The sequence below is a fragment of the Mycteria americana genome, chromosome 2 (assembly GCF_035582795.1).
Source record: "Mycteria americana isolate JAX WOST 10 ecotype Jacksonville Zoo and Gardens chromosome 2, USCA_MyAme_1.0, whole genome shotgun sequence".
NCBI classification, from domain to species: Eukaryota; Metazoa; Chordata; class Aves; order Ciconiiformes; family Ciconiidae; genus Mycteria; species Mycteria americana.
The window spans coordinates 137,733,586-137,753,886 of record NC_134366.1 but is presented as its reverse complement, the minus strand read 5'-3'; the positions used below and the strand labels follow the sequence as shown (position 1 = coordinate 137,753,886).

Sequence of the window (20,301 nt, the reverse complement as noted above, 5' to 3'; positions counted from 1 at the left end):
AAAGAGTTCAGAGGAGAATAGGGAGAATGATTAGGTAAGAAAACACAACTGAAAAAAGAAAGATCAGATGAACTGATGTTCTTCTATCTACAAAAGTGACGGCTTATCAGGGAAATTATAATCAAATTGGGGAGAGACTTTTTAGTAGGGCCTGTAGCAATAGGACAAGGGGTAATGGTTTTAAACTAAATGAAGGTATATTCATATTAGATATAAGGAAGAAAGTTTTTACGATGAGGGTGGTGAAACACTGGAACAGGTTGTCCAGAGAGGTTGTAGATGCCCCATCTCTGAAAATATTCAAAATACTAAAAGTTTACTGCTAAAAAGGGAGTAAAATCTGGTCTCTAAGTCTACAGTATACTGGACAGAAAACAGGAGATTTAAGTTGAAGGGAAAAAAAAGAAAAAAAAAAAAGACTCAAATGAGGCACTAAGTGAAGCATCCTAATGAAAAGGTTAAGAAAACTGTGGAACAGCCACTTAGGAAGCACTGTGCAGGAGTCTCCACTACTGGAGGTTTAAGAACAGATACGACAAGTGTCTGTCATGAATTACATAAGGATAGCTGATCCGGTGTTGGTTACAAAGTTAGACATGTTGAGTCCAGACCTTCATCACCTTCAGCGCCCTTTCCTCAGTGCCGTTTTCTAAAATTTTATCATAATAAAGAAACCCCACCATGACAGACTGCTGAGATTGGTATATGATTAACATAACTGAGAGACAGAATATACATAATACATGGAAAAACTATCTAAATTAATCACCTGTAGATCCTGATCAGTGCTGTTACTACCTCTGAGAGCACAACCAGCCTATTTTTACTTGCATCACTCACTAGACAAATTAATTGTAGTATCTTGCTCACATAATAAATCAAATGCATTGATTTAAAAAGGAGTCTAATACAGAGTCTAAAGGAGTCTAATTACTAATACAACCATGTAATTTATTGTTTAGTAGGAGAACAAATTAGACCTTACTTACAACCACCAGATTCTTATTTCTTTTGAGGAAAAGCCCCCAAGAATTACTAGCAACTTGCTACATGACATCTCTTTGTCTCCACTGAGCACCATCATACCAGCTAATTTATACTTCTCAATATTATTTTTAAAGCTATAGCAATGTCAATATTGACACTGTTCGTCTGACGTAGGCATAAGGGATAGTTGTGCTGCGCGGCTCCAGAATGCTTCCCTCTGCGCTCCAGTACTGCCAGAGCACTGGTGAAAGATGCCAGCAGCTCTGAGGAGACACCACCATCAATCTGGAGCCTTATATATGAACTAGTACTCTCATTGCCATGAGAAAAAATGATAGGTTTATTTTCAAGCTACACACTAATTTAAGGATAGCAAGAACCAGTCACATAAAGAAAACAGATTCTCTTTATGCCCTGCTCAAAGAGCTCTAAATCAGTACAATTCTTATGAGAATTATTCAAAATGCAGTGCTCTTATTATACTCATGAAAAGGCATGGAAAAATGATTACTCACTTAAAAAGACAACACAAATTCTCTCCTAGCCTTTCCTGTTTATCAGCTTTTTAGTTACCTTTCTTCCTCAGAGCCCTGTGCCCTCCTGCAGCTCCTTTCCTAGGCCTCTCTCCTTCCACACTTTGCTGCATCCGGAAGACACACTCCTGTCAGGATGCTTTACATAGTATTTTGTGGGTACAGATGTTTACATGAATAAACATACATGAGTAAATAAAGTTACTAAAAGATAGTTGGGAACGTTTTGTCAAAACTTTTATTTTAAAAATCAATCTAGACTGGATTAGCAGATGAAAAACAGAAGCCACTTAACTAAAACCATCCCTCAGACCCATGTTCATACCAACTCTCACAAGTTGGTCTCTTTTCTTTAGTTCTCGCAGAAGAGGTGCTTGCGAATACCTAATTATAACTGACAGGGCAATTACTTTCAAAATTGTTCTAACAATACAATCGGGGCTGTTGAGTCTTGTTAAACATGATCACGACCTCATTCAATTTAAAAGAAAAAAACCCACTTCCTGAGGTCATCCATTCAGTCAGGTGTCTCCAGTTATTCAGTACCGGTGCCCCAAGCTGGAAGAGATATCAGCTTTGAGTAGAGACGATTTCCCTGTGTGGAAAGCTGATGCTGCTAGGAGCTAACATTGCTGGCTTCTCCAGAATACCAGATGGAATAAATGTCCTTTCATTTGCACCTCCCTGTGGCTAATCCCTTTATTCCACAAAAGATTCAGGGTATAAATGGACTAACAAAGTTTTTGTTTGGGTTTTTTTGGGGGTTTATATTAAGCCAGGAAAAAGACACATGTATTGCCCTTAACTAAATGTTCTGCATCAAACCCTAAGAAGCTTCCCCCCCCCCCAAGCTTTATGGCCTGCATTATGCTCCTGACAGTTAAATCCTACAGATAATTTAAACACTCAATCTGGAACAGGTTTCTAGAGAATACCATAGTGCATTGTTGAAATTACTCCAAAACGTTTAGAATATAATGGAGGGTTGTATTTCTACTACAGAACTCCGAGACTGATTTAAAATTACAACAAAAGATTATTACTCTATTAAATACCATAGTGGTTTCCTGTAAGAGGGAGAATGTGTGAAAAAAGTCTGGCTTGATATACTAACAGACTTTTTTGCAGTGTCTGTGGGTGGTATTGAGATATTGGTATCTTTAACAGCTATTGATCACCTGCTGTTTTACTTCAGAGAATGTAGCCCTACTGCAGGCTTCCTTCTACATCTCTATTTGAGCAAGTACAGCTACTGCTGCTCAAAACCATGCAAGTTACTTTCATTTTGTCTTTCATTTTCATTTAATAAACTGCAGAAGATCCACAAATGAATCAGAATTTTTGAAAACGGTCTAGAACTGTACATTGAAAATGTACCCTTTGACAGAATACGTCCTGCAAGCAGATGTATGCAAAACTCTACGTCCACGGTTTTTTGATTGCAAAATACCCAGATCTGCCTTTTGTCTAGAACTTCAGAAGCAGCGTTCGTTTCAAGCCAACTTAAAGCTGCAATTCCCGAGCAGACCTACATGGTCTGATTCAAGAACCTTGAGCGTATTTATTCACCACAGAAACTTAATTTATGCACCGAATAAAGTGAAAGTTCGATATGAAAAGGAATGAGACTAATTACTCTGATGTATCCATGTTAGGCAGCAGCACTTACGTATAATTGATCAGAATCTATGGCTTGAGAATATCTACCCAATTGCTTTAACAGACTAAAGGTTTGATCTAGCATGTGTGTATTTTTATCTAGAGTAAGTTAAAAGTAAAGTACAGATGTTCAATCATTTTCATAATTAAACTGTGATTGCTGCACAGAATACATAGCAGAATTACTGAAAATAATAAAATTAGATGCAAATTAAACCCCAGAAATTACGAATCTTGTCTTATCTGTGATTAACTGTTCCAATATTTAATTATCTTTTTTCACTTCAAGATTGAGTGCATCCTGTATCTTGTTTATGCTTTTTTCATAAGGTTGAAAGCTACCACAGGCTGGGATATATGTTCCATATGCACACAGAGTGATTAAGCCCCCACTCAACCTCTCTTTGATCAACTGAATAGGTTGAGCTCTTTAATCTTCACTTCATAAGCCTTGTCTAACAACCTCTGGATCATTCATGCTCCTCCTTTGAACTCCTTCCAAGATTCCAAACATCCTTTTGAAAGCATTTATCTGATAAGATATTCTAGGAAAAGTTGTGCCAGTACAGTAGAGTATATCCCCCATTTTCAGTTGATATTGCCTTTTAATCCAGCATTTTTTGTCATACCTTAGCACTAAGCATTCATGTTGAGGTGGTTATCTATCCACAACAGCCTCTAAATCCTAATATTCTATTATGACCAAAGAGTGAAAAACACTATTTCAAAATAAGCACATTGTCCTCAGGAATCTTGCCTGGAAAGTTAAGAACCATGGTATTTATTTCTCCCCTTCCTCCCTTCCTACACTTCCCCTTCATTCAGTACAAGACACTTTTTATTAATAATAGTTAATAATCTTAAGTTATTTTTATGGTTAATATACATTAAAATAAAGATTGTCTTACTCGACAGACTATTCTGACGTAAGGCAATGCTACAGCAGTTACTATACAAAAATCATTAAGTAAAATCATAACTCTGTAAAAATTATGATCCATTTACACATACAGAGAAAGCAATCATCTGGTTAAAAACAGCCTGTTCCATTATTTAAAAAGAAAAACCAAACCCACCTTTCAGTCAACAATAAAGGAAGAGAATTTAAAAAACCAACAAAATACCCAAACTAAGAAAACTCACACAGGCATTAGACAACATTAAGATGGAGGTTAAAAAATGCTTGGTCAAGTCATTCTTGTTTGATGACAACAGATCTTGTTAGGAAACATCAAGATCTTATCCATAGCGAGCATCTTACCTGTTTGCGCATGACATCTGTAGCTTGCATGATATAGCGAGGAGGTAGCCCATGGCTCCGAGCCAGGATGATCGCCTGCTCCAGGGTAACACTCAGAGTGCAGCTGCAACGCAAGACAGAAGTCAGCTATCTGCTAGCAGTGATTTCCTTAAAATATTTGCTTTTAGATCAATTACCTTTTTTAAAAAAGTTATAAATAAAAAGATTACATAGTAGACCTGCCCCGTATCCCTCCCCTTCCCATGCAGGCATTAGCCTGGACACTAAAATGTTTCTTAAGTAGAAAGACTTTGAGTGTAACAAGGGTTCCTGCTGACTTACAACCAAATGCATTTGCCTTTTTTGCTGTTGTTTAAAAAAAAAAAACAAAAAACAAAACAACAAAAAACACAACCCAACTATGGCCTGGCAAGTGCATGAGTGACAAACCAAGGAGGAAAATTTTTTGTAATTGTATAAATCCCTTTCCAGGTGGTTTCTGCACGTTATCTCTCACCCTCCACTGTTAATGCAGACCCTAGCTTTGGTACCAGGATCCTGACCTCTTGGCATTAATTTAGCTTGGTTATTCTCATGGCACATTAGTGCAGTTCAGTACAAATAAAGAGACATTTCCCTCTTTCAAAAAATAAAATAAATAAATAGGGCATTCCTTCAAATAAACTGTCCTCTCCTACTTTGCCAATCTTTTTTCAAGTAAATACTTGAGGACAAAAACTGATCATGGTACCCCATCCTAATGAAAAGGCCATAATTGCTTTGTCAGAGCAACAAAGAAAGTTTCAGAGCTAAAGATCTTTCTGTAGGACAACCTGTCATCACACCAGACAAGAAGTAGTAGGGAAAGTCATTTTGGACATGCCATCTGATTTCAGTTGTCATGGTGAGAACAAGGACGGATAGATGGTTTCTCATACAATCAAGACCAAAGCTGTAGGAGACTCACAGATAAAGGCAACAAAACTGAGTAGAAACAGGTACTTTTTGAAAAGCCCAACATGTTTGAGGGCTGCTATCATCCAAGAGGTAAGAGTGGCTGCATTCTGCACCAATAAGCTGCTTGATGGTTTTTCTGTTCACAACCAAAGTACTGCAATAATCAAATCTCTTCAACCAGAAAGATCAGGTGTACAGAAAATGATCCTACCTCAGCAGAACCTGACAAAAGCTGCATATTTCAAGTTCAAATAATAAAACTAAGACACATGGTTAAAACATACTTTTGAGTAGCCTTTTGGCAAAATCCTGACCAAAAGATTCTGCATAGCTTATATTATGCACACAGAACAGACAATATGTTTCAATCACTCATCTTGCTGAGCAGAAGATCTGTAGGAGGAAAAATGTGTCTGCGCTTATTTTCTTACTGAAAAAAAAACCCTGACACATTTTAAATACCACTTAAATAAATTTATGGACTGTAAAAAGTTTCACAGTAGTGAGTGTAGAAGACATTAAATTTGATCTGTAGTGTTATTAACGGCCTTTCATTCAAAATTTATAAGCCGAGTGATTTTCCTTGGTAATGAAATAATTTTTATTCCCTAGTTTCTTGTATACACTGACCTCAGAGTTAACTTGAAGCAAAAATCTATTGATCTTTTATGTTACACGTTTGATTAAGGTGCATAATAGTTAAATATTAGACTAGAAATTGTAAACACTGTGTTTTCATCTTGTCTTTGAAAGGTGAAATATTGCACAAATAAAGTACATGCTCATAATACTTGCCAGCACCAAAACCCAAACATCTCACCTTCAAGAACAGACTGCAAAGGAAGCTTTGTCCCATTGACAATGGGAAAAAGCAAAAGTATCTGAAATCTAATTTGACAGGCGTAATCTAAACCAGAGAAAAAGGGCAAAAAGTCTCTCTGTAGGTGTAATCAACGTTAATGGGCTCCAAGTACAGCTTTCAACCAACCAGTTACTGAGCCAACTTTCCCATAAATCCCATCCTCCTGGAACCCAAAAGACTGAAAGAACAGAAAAACAGTATTATGCATGTGTGAATCAAAACTAACAAAAGAACCTGCTAAGTGAAGGTCAGCTTGAAGAATTAGGTGCAAACACTAATCTTGTGATTGGAAAAGACTGCCAAACTGCTCCCTATCCAAAATCTGATGAAATGGCTGGTGATCACGGACATTATGAGCCGTCTACATTTTGACAATGCCAACCGGGATTCAGAAATAAGGTTGCCAAGTGTGTAGATAAAGACGTAACGAGAGTGGGAAACGCAGAGTCAAAGAGTAAAATAGCATAATGAAATTTTTTTTAACAGGCTACTATGGAAGTAGGCAACAACTACAGTACAGTTCTGAAACATATAAACAGACTAAAATTGAAGATTTCACCCCAAGGCAAAACCCCAGTAATTCTAAAGATAATATTTTTAACATATCCTACGAAATCAATAGTGAAGACACTCAAGATGACAGCATTGATGATGTTAACTATTATCACATGTCTTTAATAAAACATTTTACATTTGAGGTTAAGTCCTAAAGTAATGCTGGTTAGAATACATCTACTGTTTCTTTTAAAAAAACAGTCTTAGTCATTAAAGTATGTTAAAAATGTTAAAATAGGATCAGTGGCATGATTTCATTTCAATATAATATGTCATTAGAGATGCAATTTAATATTGGTAGAGTTTTTTTTAGACTTGACATTACGAAACATTTCTTTACCAGGAGAGTGGTCAAACACTGGAACAGGCTTCCTAGAGACGTGGTCGATGCCCCAACCCTGTCAGTGTTTAAGAGGTATTTGGACAATGCCCTTAATAATATGCTTTAACTTTTGGTCAGCCCTGAAGTGGTCAGGCAGGTGGACTAGATGATCGTTGTAGGTCCCTTACAACTGAAATATTCTATTCTATTCTATTCTGGTTTTTTGTGTTTCTCCTGAGGCATGTAAAAGGTCTGATGAATGGCAGAATTAAATATAAATGACTGTTTATGGCTTTTGTCATGTAACTATGAAATAAGGTTACTACTTTCTAAATATTAAAAAAAAACAACACTCAAATAGCTTCATTTTGAATACCAAATCAATGAGATGGCATCCTCTAATAAAACTGATCATATAAACCTTCCATAGTGCTATGCTGAACAGACTCACTAGGAAACCTGTATTTACATGCCGGTGCTTTCTTCCAGCTTGTCCTGGTTTAGGCTGACCTGGCTTCCAGCTTGTCCTGGTTTAGGCTGACCTGGCTTCCAGCTTGTCCTGGTTTCTAACCCCCGACTGGGGTTAAACCACAAGACAGCTCTTCAAATATAGTTTTTGAATTACTACATATTCGTTATCACAAATCAAAATACCCTGGAAATCAGCTGTGAAAGAAACAAATGCACAGACAAAACATCAGATGGTAACATGGAAAAGTCGTAACTGGAAGTACCTCAGCAATAGGACTGCCAAGCACAGAGAGATCACACAAATGCAAATTTAAATCAATACAACTTGTACAATTTTATGAAACGATATGAAAGCTGGGAATTCCTCATATGGTAAGACTGTTCTGGTGGTCTGAGCAAGGTTCAATACCAAGGACTGTCAGCAAATATGTGCAGTATGTAATAATCCACCCTTCTCCCCCATTTTGAGAGCTGATAAGCAGATGGTATTAAAGTTTACAAAGCAATTTGGAAGCAGTTCTGACCACTGGAAGTATCTGGTCATTTGGATGCAATCAGTGCAGACAAACCAAACAAGGAAAATACTAGGGGAAGAACTCCTTCAGTGCTCTCGTAACATTCTGTTATGGGAAGCATAATTCCCAAATCCATATATTTTACAGTGTAAACAAATCAAAATCTGTTCTCACTCCCTCTTTTTTCCTCTCATCCCTTCTTTTGTGCCAGAAAAACAAAAGACCCAAATTCATCATCTCAGAATTTGTGTCAGTTAGAATCACAAATTCCCTGCCTTGACAGATTACAGCAGCAAGGCAGCACAGACATTTGGCTTTCCCAGCACAACTGGGCTGAGAATTCCCCATTTCACCCATTTGGTTTCCAAGAAACAGAAGGGGCTGCAGCTGCTCCCAGCCCCTGCCTGCTATCCCCAGTCTCCCATCAGTCATGACAGTATTGATGTGAAGATTAAATACAAACTTTCAAACATCTTCTGGATCAGACCATCCCGAACAAAAGAGATTAAATAATTTTCTGTCACCCGTCATCTATTTGTTTCTGACTGGATGTGATTTTTACTAAAGGGCAGCAAATCGCCTGGATAGACATACATCTACACTGAAAAATGGAGTTGCAAAAGAGGAAAACAGTTCAAATTGTGTAAGAAATGGATTATTTTGTGACAGCTTGTTTAACGTCACCTGAAAGGAAAAATAATTTGAGTTCATGTACACTACCTACAGAGCTGCCACTCATCGAACTGTATATCTATGTTACCAGAGTAAAAAGAATCTAAATCATTCAATTCATTCTCAGGTTTCAATTAGGATTCCAGCCATCCTGCATCCAAATATGCACCACAACATCCCTTAGAAAAAAGCCTTGAATAGAAAAGATGAGGTGAAACAAATTGGTTTAGTAGTTACCACAGCCAGAGATGTCGAAATGAATTATGTTCTGGCTATGTGAATAGGAAAAAAATATGAAAAGGATGCACGTATGCTTAGTCTAATTAAAATCTAAAGCTTCTACTCAACATGTAATTTAATGCCATTGTTATTATTTTAATTCCTTTTCTTTGAATACATCATAAGCTAATCATACCTACATTTGACCACCTTTTAAACCAATTACGCTATTAAGTATTCATTTGTTTCTTCTGTCATTTAAATTAATGCTTATAGAGCAGCTATTATTTATGTCAGTGTATGCAGCAATTAAAAACTCTGTACTAAAGTAAGTCACTTTGGGTAAAAATTTTGGGGGTATTTCTCTATAATTACTAGTGATGGCTGGGTAATATGTATTGATTCTGATGAGTAACCCAAAGAAGGAAATAGGCCATGATAATCTTAAAAAGGAGGGAAAATGTTGTTCAGGACTATAAGAAATAAGCATGAAAAGTATAGACAGGCCTAACTCAAGACTCTGCCACAATTTCTAAGCTGTTCTCATTGTGGGAATGTCTCCACGCAAGTAAAATTGAAGTTTGCATTGTCTGTGCCCATATACTGAAACTTTGCTGAACAGAATTTCATCTTGCAGGGAGAGGGAAGTTGGGCCAGCCAACAGGTATTAGAAAGAAAATGAGCAAGAAGTTTGTTCATTAAACTACAATATTGTATTTTACAATTACAATAAAACTCTACTGGACTTAGAACTCTACAGGACTTGGGTTCAGTCCCTTTATGAACCTTTGTGAAGCTGAGATGTTCCCAGTGGGGAAAGACCACTACTTTAAAGTCAGCCTTGGATTGAACCCATCCACTGAAGGTTAGTCCAAAACTTCTGTTATATTTCCCAACATACAGTAAGCCATTACTCTGCATGTGAAATATATTTATTCCATTATGATGGTTCGGTAATCATAAACAATGCTTTGAAAAGTGACTATATGTGGAAGATATTACACCACCACACAGAAATGGATAGTCCATGGTTAAGGGGACTTCTACCTTTTATCCATTAAGCATCAGCGTGCACAGGTTTCCTTCACAAGAGGCACCACTGTGATTACGTAGTTGTGCAAACCTCAAAATAAATATATCCCAACTCCTGTATCAGGCATCCCCCGACGGGATAATCAAACCCAGCTCTACCAGGTATTTTCAAACACAAGCTTCCAACAGATTTCTGACTTGTTGAAGTAGATGGCATGAACTTATCAAGCTAGAGAATCAGTCTTGGGAGGTAAGTATACACTAGGCATATTTCAGACCTAACCTTGGTTAATGACTTCTTTTGTAGTTTACAAATAGAGTTTTAATCAGGTTTATTAGATTCAATATTAATAATTTTTAATTTGAAGCATGAAACATGCAGTAGATAATGATGATTTTTTCTGTAGTTTATTTGGAAGATTACTATCATCCAATCTATTTCCAGAAATAAAATGTGAATATTCCATCTTTTTTAAAACAGAAAGCTTTACAAAGAATAATGGGGGAAAAAAAAAAAAGGCACTTCTTTTCACCGTATATCTTCTGTCATTGTTAGAAAACTGCACAGAGCATCTTTTCACAAACATTCTTCCTATAAGATCTTGCCACCTTTTAATCAGCTGGCAATGTTGCAAGGAGGCACCTCCACCATTAAACATTCTTTGTTCGATGAAAGAACAACATTTCCAAAAGATTCAAAGTATCCCATGCATTTTGTTTGCTCAGTCATACTTGCAAAAAAAACCCAAAAAATCTAAAGTCAACTGAAAACCCAGCTTCGGCCATTCTGTCTTGTTCCATGCAGAAAGTCTCCCATTAAAGACTTCTTCCCATGTAAGCAGGCAAGTAAATCTGCTGGAAAATTGCAGTTTACTTCCTGTCTCGTAACAGTTCAGGTTATTCAGTTAACTCTCTTCCACCTCAAAAATTAAAGAAGATTTGGATAAGTTTTTAATTGTAGATTATTCGAGAGGATCTATCCTATTTTTGTTGTAATGTAGCAGTTTTTGTAAGGAAGAATCAGATTCTCCCAAAGAGCTGGACTGCAGATAAGGCAATACTGCAGGAACTGAAGCGTGAGAAGATGATTCTACAGAGGAAGGTGATTGAGTTGTGTGTCAACCCTGCTACTAAATGTCCATAATGTTAAAAGAAATCCAAACAGAAAAAAAGAACACCTTGAAATCCATACTAGTAACAACTTAGATCCATCTTATCTGTCTTGGTGCATTTTATGCACTTCTCTGCATTTTCAGATTGCCTTTTAAACGAAATAGTGTCTCAGAATTTAAAATATGCAAGAGAACTTTAAGACTAGAGTCCTTCATATACGTATTAGAGATAACAAAGGAAAAATGTACCAGATTGCCTATGAAAGGCAAATATACATAAAATAAAATGATCATTACTGTAGAAACAACCTATTTGTGCTAAATGTCATTTACATCATCTTAAGTCAAATTTTCACATATTTAACAATTACATAACTGTCTTCCAATAGTAACCAACACAGAATGAAATACTCTACTATCCTAAATTATTTTACAAAAACAAAAGTTTGTTTATGCCTCAGCAGGTAAAATAACACAAAAATACACTAATTGTACACAGACATAACAAAACTACCATTTAAAAAAAGAAGGGAATCTTGACTAAATGGGAAGGTAGGAGGACTAAAAGCACACTTTAGACCAGAAGGTTGGAGAGGAGCAAGGATTAGTTTTTCAGCCTGTGCTGACCTGCCTCCTGAAAGTAGTCCCATCGATCCCAGAAAGCCTGCTTACTGTGGAGCTACCAGTCAGCCTAAATACAGCTGCAAAACTTCAAGGAGACTTTTTTTTTTTGTAGCACACAGTCATTGAGCTCAGAACTAAATTGCTACAGAAAAATTTCTAAAATAATCTAAAAGGAGGAATTCTTACTACAGAATGTCTAAAATATAAATTAAGAGTACTTATTTTTCACCTTGTTCCATTTGATTCACAGAAAGGCAGCTGGCCACGATGGACAGCTTATGGTGTTACTCTGCTTTGCTATGTGGAAGATGGAGCAGGTTTAGCTGGATTGCAGGAGCTGTGCCAGGTACAGGAGACAGCATAATCAACCCTTGGCAAAACCTGCCTCATCATTCAGCCGAGTGTCTGCCAGCCAGAACCCCATTGCTTGAAGGATGCTAACACTAAGGAGAGACTTTCTGGAGGGGAAATTAAAATTCAGAAAAGAAAATAAGACAGTGATTTTTCTGGGGTTCATCAAGATTATAAAAGAGTTCTTTTCTCTCGGTCCTCCAGGAAATGCAAAATTTTAAATAAACTTGGGATTTGTTTCATTTGGATGCTTTAAATGATTCCTTTGAGCCTGTAAGGCCTATGGTCCCTGAATAGACTTCTGCAGCTGCTGCACCTAATTTCATTTTGGCATGGAAAGAGGCTAGGGCATGTCTGTGCAGTGCAGTCTGGCTTTCCTCCCTCAAGAGGAGCTAGCATCATGATTCAATAAAATTTAAAAGTGCCTTTCATCACCTACATTTGTACAGAGTGATTACAACTTCGAACAGAAAGAATAAAAGTAAAGAAAGCAGAGCATTGTTTACAGGGTGACAGCTGATGGGCAGGCAGAAATATAATTATGGATGATAAAAAAGGGAAAATAGAAATGCGAACTATTGATTTCTTGGACTAAGTTAGAGCTCTGTTCCCAGTGTTGATCAACAAGGCATGTTCACTTATGATAATCCAAGGGGAGTTTGTAGTATTCACACGTCACTTAGGACAGTGAAGGTTAAAGGGACTTATTTTTCCCCATCCTTGTTTTTCTTGTGATCGAAATATATTTGAAAAGAACTGCTGTCTGAAATAGATATAGGATTTCAGGCTCTAATGTAAATTGGTAAACATATTGTCATAATAAAAATCAAAGCAAAGCAATCACCAGCAATTCAAAATCCCCAGCATTATCTTGGATATAGGGATGAAAATATGAACTCTGTCAAGCTGTTTTAGCCTAGTGCAGTGTAAAAAGCAATTTAATATGGATCACAGAGAAGTCAGAAACCAAGACACTGCTGATCCAGAGATCAGCAATCACTGTCAAAGCAGACAAAGCTGCTGTTTCATAGTTCTTGGCCTCTTCTGCATCGGACTGCCACCCAGCACCTCCCTCCCAAGCTATCTGGAATTTGCTTCTGGTTAGAAGGAGGGGTGGCAGAACCCCCCCCCCCGCCTCCTGTCCATCCGCGACACCTAAGTTGAGAAAACACAGAAAGGGCTCTCCAGCCAGTTCAGTAAGAGACAGATAAATTGAGTGAGGGAAGGTTCATACGTACTGTGTTTAAAGTCTATTAAATATATCTAAATTCTGACGGATTAATGGTTTGCTCAGTTCCCACTCCCCATGAACAAAGGCAAGATGCTGACCAGCAGAGCACCCTGCACTCTTCCGCAGACTCAGACATTCTCTCCCATTAGAGACCAATCATAGCAATTAGGCTAAAAGGAGGGGTTTTTAAAAGGAAGCACACAGGAACCTTGCTCTGAGTTGATTATTCTTCATTTTTAAGCTGGCAAGACTGATAAGTGAAGAATATACTTTCAAAGTTTAACCTGCAAGGACAATTCACATCTTTCCCCCATCTGCTTGCCTTGCAGTATCTGTAGATAACATCAGTTTCCAACTCATTTAATATCCGTAGCATAATGTTAAAAAAGCTGTGAGTCCTTGGTCTGGGCCTACAAAATGTGGATTTCTGCAACTGATCGCAATCAAGCACTTCACAGCATTTAGTTTCTAAGAACACAGAGGCCAGATACACTGCTGAATACAACCAGAGAGAAATATCCTCTCTTACTGAAAATCAGTAGCTTGAACTCTAAAGAGCTAACTTACAACTTAAAGAGCATTATTTTGCAAGACTATCTGCCCTGATTAAATAATATGCCAACAAACAGAACAATTAAGCCTTCAAGGTTGCAGGCAACAAGCAAAATCATCTATGTCTACAGGACTCAAATCACATCCAGCATCTTACTCTTCCCTCTCCTGTCCTCCTCACAGGACTTCATGGTGCTGCAAGACAGTTTCACTCTGCAGAGCAGCAAGGGGAGTAGGTTCACAAAAACACAGCAGAATTTAGCAGCAGAAATGTCGGGAACAAAATTCACCCAGCAAGCCTCCCAGCTGGAGACAAAACAAGCTTTCTACCCAGGCAAAGGCAATTTCAGAATGCCAAAAAGCAGAGCCTACTTAGTTCTGGACTGGAGAGATGTGGCCTGGGGAGGCCAGAAAGAGAAAACAGCACACAGAGTGACTTTATATCACTTCATATTCTAAGGAAAAACTTCTTCATCCATCCCGTTTGTATGCAAAACAGTAACTTCAGGAAACTGTTGTTAAAAAAACTACTTCAGCTTTTACCACTTCAAAAAATAATAGCACAAGAATCCCTTCCAGTCTCTAAATACATGAGTTTCCTTCTGAACTTTTGGAAATTCAGGGCAAAAACTGTTTGAGTACCTATAAAATCTCAAGTAATGCATTCCTTTTTCCTGGAGGGCCTATCTTAAAATGCTTCTGATAATGCCAAGAGTTGATGTTTCTTTCTCTGAACAGATGGTAGCCACAAAGGCAGTATTAATGCACAAGTGAAGTAACAGTATCTTGTACAAAAGCTCAAATGGACTCGCTGTAAAGCAGAACTAGTCATGCTTTCGAGAAAAGTGTTCTGCACTGTTACTTTATGTAAATAGGTGAACTTGAATCCTTTAACATCTAGATGGAAACCCACACATAACACATTTAAACCCCATTCCCGTTGCTCATAATATAGTCTTGAAATCCAGTATGTTGGTTTTCTAATATTTTGTGGTTTTTTAAATATACTCAAATAGACATTTAATAGTTTATACCTTTGAATTAGCCCTAGTTTTGAGCAGAAATTTGATGAATAATTTATTTTCATCTAAGAACAGCTCACGTTCGGAATCAAGCATACCACCTCTTATTCAGTCACAAAATTATTCCAAATAATTTGTGACCCACACACTGTGGGGTAATAGTTTATTGGGGCTATTAAAGTTGCTCTGACTTTATTCTTAAACTATAAGAATTTTTGGCAAAAATATACTGGCAAATTCAGAACTTAATCCATGACATCATAATGAAACCCAGAGGTAGCCTTTTTCAGCTTTATACCAAAATGGCAGAATTAAGCCCAAAGTCTTTTCTGATCACATAAGACATGAAACTGAAACCAAGATAAAGAGCCAGAGAAAAGCTGTATAGCTTCATGGTCTTCTGAAATGACAACTTCATGTCAGTCCATGCTATATAGTATTTCCATCGTCATCTGATATACTGACTAGTGTTAAATAATACAGCCTTTTTCTGTTATTGCCTAAAATCAAGTACAGTATACAGCATGCTATATACACTTGTACCAGTGATAGAGAGTAATACGAATAGTCTGTTGCAAACTGTGGTAAAAGAAATGGCAAGCACTCTTTTTATACAACTTAATTGTGTTGGCTATATATGGACCTTTTCCTGCTTTTCATGCCTGACAATCTGCATTGCAGCTATGTTGCTTTTTTTTTTTTTCCCCTCCTCAAAGCTCTTTGAAAGAAAGAACATTACTTAAAATAAGGAGAAAGTAATGCTTATTCTAACACAATGTACTGGTAACCACGTCTGCTAAAATAAGGATTTGCATAGACCAGAAACAAAGGAGCATATTTTTAACATATTGTTACCTGTAATCTACAGTTTGGAATTCTTACAAAAAGCAGATACTGCATCTGATTTGTGGTTATGTTTGGGTTTTTGTTTGTTGGGGTTTTTTCCCCTCTCCAATTGTAGTCTTTGCTTTTATGGTATAATGTACAAAAAAATTGTAATCTGCCCAGCTGGAACATAAATATATTGCTGCCTTTGATGAATATCATTAAGTACTAGAGAGCTCTATAATGATGCTATTGTCATATATATTTGTCTATTAAAATCTCTTAGCATTGATGACAAAGATCAGGTGATTATAGCTCAGTTCATTTTTTGATATTGTATAAATCACATCAACTGTTCTACAGGCTGAACTTCTAGTGATCATAAGGTACACCTGCAAAATTGCGTATCTCTTCTGTTTAATTTTTTTCCTTGAAACAAGCTCTACTACAATTCCCCCTAGCATACAAAGTAAATACAGATTTCAGCATTTCTTGCCTGTATTAAGAGTTTAATATAGTATGTGTTATTCACCTAGGAAATCTTCCTTTTTCTGCTTTAGCAATTAAGATTTCTGCCTTTTACTGACTTGAATGAGGAATGATCCATTACAACTGCACCAAACAAAACCGTACTGCTCATTTCTGTCAATCACTGCAAATACAGTTCTAGAATTTCACCACAAATCTTTCAAGTGTGTTAGATATTTAGACTAAGATATTAGATATTTAGTGTAAGACCTCTCTGTAAATAAAAAGCAGCAATCTCCAACCTGCAATGACTGAATGACTGACTGAAACAAAGGGAGGAAAAGAAATTGTCATACCGGTGAACTCCGCTGTTGCACATAATGATGTGACAAGCTCCAAGCCTGCTACAGAGTTCGGAAGACACTGAAAGCAATCCAACTCCGGAAGCACTGCATGCCGTGTACGCGCAGGCAGCGGTGCGCTTGGATCGGATAAAGGACCCTATCAGTCGGTAAAGTTCATCCAAGCAATTGAGAGGCCTCATCAACTGCAAGAGAGGAAGAGAGAGAGAGATTTAAATATTTGCTACTGAGCGCACATGAAACGCTCTTTTACAGTAGGTCATCACAGATGCAGATGGAACGGCAGGGCTGGCTGAGAAAGCTTAAGCCAAATTCCATAACATCAATACAGAGCACACAGTCTTCTGTTACGTGACCTATGACTTTTCCAAACTTTTAAATTCTTACTGTCACTGACTGTTTCATTCCCAGTCCTGCCTACAGAAGTGTTTTTCACTTCAATAAGCCAAATAGACCCATCAGTGCCATTTCCATTAATGGTATTGCCAAAGAAGGGAAGCCATGAAGAGGCAACCTACAACCGTACGCACATACAGGAGGGATGCCAAGGCTGGTTAATTGACTCATTGAGAAAATCAGCTGATAATTAAGACAACACTGTCCTTTATTTATACAAATGTCTAGTTCCTAATCCTGATTAAGAACATGGAAAAATAAAAATGAACAGAAGCGACAAAAACATACTACAAAACAAGAACAGTTAACTTTGTGGCAGGACTTAAAATAACCTCAGCATTACCGTACAGAAAATAAATGGTCCACCTAGTAAAGAAGGCAGCTTCAAGTGGAAGGCTGCTCTCAGAAGAGGAACATTCAAGAGCCGTCTAGCAATGAAAAGCACCATCTCATGGTGCTTTGTGTAAAGGAGATGTTCACAAGACAGTTTTGCAGACCTCATAATTCCAAATTCCCCGTTCTCTTTATTCCAGAAACACTTAAAGATTCCAACAAACCCCCCTGTTACTCAAAGAATGAATCTTTTGAAAGACAGACTCATTCCCTAAAGACAATTTTAACTCATTAGGGAAATGGCAGCCTCACTTGCTCCTATATGAAGGTTACTTCATTGGAAAGCATAGAGATCAAGTAAATCAATTATAACAATCAGTATATTTAAACCTGGGCACAAATAGATTTAACTTGGTTTAGGTCCTATTGCTTTAATGTGCATCCATTTAAATGAATTTTAACTGGTGCCATTTACTAATGCAGAGCTATGGAGAATAGAGCAAAAGTCACAGCCACAAACTGAGATCATGCACTCACTCTTAGCTTGCTCCAATTGCAAAATAAATGCATTAGCTTAACCTAGCATCCCTTGGTCAGATCTGGATTATGAGATGCTTTTATCTTGCCCTTGAATTTTGCACTGAAATAGCAAACAGGTTTAGGGGTAACAAGCTCTCCAGGTATAGCTAAATGTCTCCTGCTGCACCTATGAGTGCTTAGAAAGTTAAGCTGCTGACTCACCAGGGAAGGAGAGGCACAGGCACGTCCTCCTCCCCTCCCATGCGGCCCAGCACAGACCCAAGAAACAGGAACTATCAGTCTGTTAACACCCGTGCTGGATGATATCGACAAAAAATTTTAGTCTGCCACAGGGCTCAGCTGATGATCACTGTATTTCTCAAGCCACAGTAGCTCAATCACTTTTGAAGTCAGTGTAGGCAAGACCCTAGGAACTTCTTTTTTCCCTTACTGGGCTGCAATATGGGCATTAACTCTCCAACAGTAGGAGAGAGCATTACATGAATTTTCATAGCCCCTGGGATCTCTCAGTCACAGAGGTTTAAAGACAGATGAAGGCATTTGAAGAAAGCCTAAATGAGGAGGTTCAGAAGAAAGCCTTCTGAGCAGGATGCTGAAGGAGTATTTCATTTGGAACAGCCCTTCCAATTTTCAGAACAAAGAATTTCTGCCTGCACCTGCTCTCCCCCCACATGCTCCTGGAGCAATTGCATTGCTCTGAAAGCACAGTGAAAAAGGAAAGCCATGGTTCCCCTTCTCAGATACACTGATGCCCTCCAGCCACACCTTTTGATACAGAACTACATGGCAGCACATACCCCTAGAACACAGGTGGGATGAAATGCTGCAAGAGAGCTCCTCCTTTCCCTGTCCCCCCAGCTTTAAATAATTCAATTTTTCGATGGAATTAAGGAAGTCTCAGGAAAGGATTACAATAACACAGTGTGTAACATGCAAAGTTTAATTAGGCACTTAGCATTTTTATTTACCTTATCTATATAAGCCGCTTTCGATGTTGAATTTGGAGGCAAGTTCGACTTGTCCAGGTAGAACGCCCTGAGAGAACAAACAGAATAAAGCAAAAGCTGTTAATTGTTTAAACTCCTGAACAAAATGTTCAGATGACTATTAGACACTGCCCTAAGGTTGGAATTTTTTTTTAAATTTCATGATAAGAGAGGATCAAGGAATAATACATGGGTAGATAGGCACTAACACTCTTTCTTTTAAAGTAATAAGGAACATTTTTCTTGTTCTGGAGACAAACTGTCCCTCTGCCCTATGAAAATACAGTGCAAAATTTTAATCTCTACTTAGTAGAAAAACTGGATCTGAAAATTATTTTCACCACAGGTTTGTGGCAACTGTCTAGATGTTAATAGTGAGTTTGGGAAACCTGGCATGTAAACAGTACCTGAACCTCATGTGCTACAAGCTTTTTTTATATTAGCTGTATATAAGTGCAATAATATCAAGAGAATCTCAAACATGATACACAGTACTGACAGAGGAAAACATACACAAGCTCAAAATATAAAAAGAAACAAAAAAGCAAAAACCCTACAAGGGGCAAATATAGATCATACAAGCAAAACGACATTTGCAATGTGTGCACATGCATGCATGTGTAAATAAAAACAAACCGCCTTTCTTTAGGCACACTTCTTTGAAAATGAATTAGTGCATGAAAGGAAAAGCTAAAGAAAACTGCCCTTTACCTGCAGAACACAAATGTGATGGAGAGAGCATACTTACTGTATCAGGTTTCTCCCTTGTGTACTAAAGCTCATCAACCCACATTCTCCCAGTTCCCTCTATAACCTTTCACTTACCAATGAACAGTACCATAAAAAATGTATATAAAATAGACAAATGCAACATGTGCCGTTTTAAAAGATAAAGGTTTGCTAATTTCTGTCTGACACAAAGGAGGCTGATATTTTGTACAGAGGACTTCCATGCTGTCTTTCTCTCCTAAAACAGGAAAACTTCTCTTATTTAACACCAGAAAGAAAGAGCTTTAGCAAAGAGCATACAGGAAGCACGGAGCTCTTCTGTCTCCTTCAACTCAGGAACCCTAGAGGATTTTTTTTTTTTTTCTTTCTACCTTATAAGCAAATTAATTGCTCACCACAGATGAGCTATCATTAAACATCTCATAGGCAGAGGAAATATCTTGCACGTATCTGTGATAAGATCACAGCTTCTCTGCCTCTGCAGCATCACTTAAGAAAAAAAACAACATTGTCCCAGCTCATGGCAGGGGGAGTTGGATTAGATGATCTTTAAAGGTCCCTTCCAACCCAAACCATCCTGTGATTCTATGATCACAAAACTCATTCTGCTGGTTGAACATCTCCTAAAATGCTGCGGCAGCTGGAAACAGAAACACCTAGTAGGCTTCCCTGGCTGGACGAGGCATCCAGTGAGAATCAGGCAACAGCTACCACTGCAGCAATTCTGGCCAAGGATAAAATAAAAC

The 20,301-nt window shown here is 37.7% G+C and overlaps 1 protein-coding gene across 1 annotated transcript in view; it reads right to left on the bottom strand.

Moving 5' to 3' along the window:
* The window catches only part of PREX2 (phosphatidylinositol-3,4,5-trisphosphate dependent Rac exchange factor 2), a 189,916-nt gene that overhangs the window by 10,372 nt on the left and 159,243 nt on the right, over positions 1 to 20,301 (bottom strand). The window contains exons 37-39 of the mRNA XM_075494782.1: positions 18,809 to 18,875; positions 16,566 to 16,756; positions 4,441 to 4,543 (exon numbers count right to left, since the gene is read on the bottom strand). Of these exons, the coding sequence (XP_075350897.1) occupies positions 4,441 to 4,543; positions 16,566 to 16,756; positions 18,809 to 18,875 (361 nt within the window). The remainder of the gene's footprint in view (positions 1 to 4,440; positions 4,544 to 16,565; positions 16,757 to 18,808; positions 18,876 to 20,301) is intronic.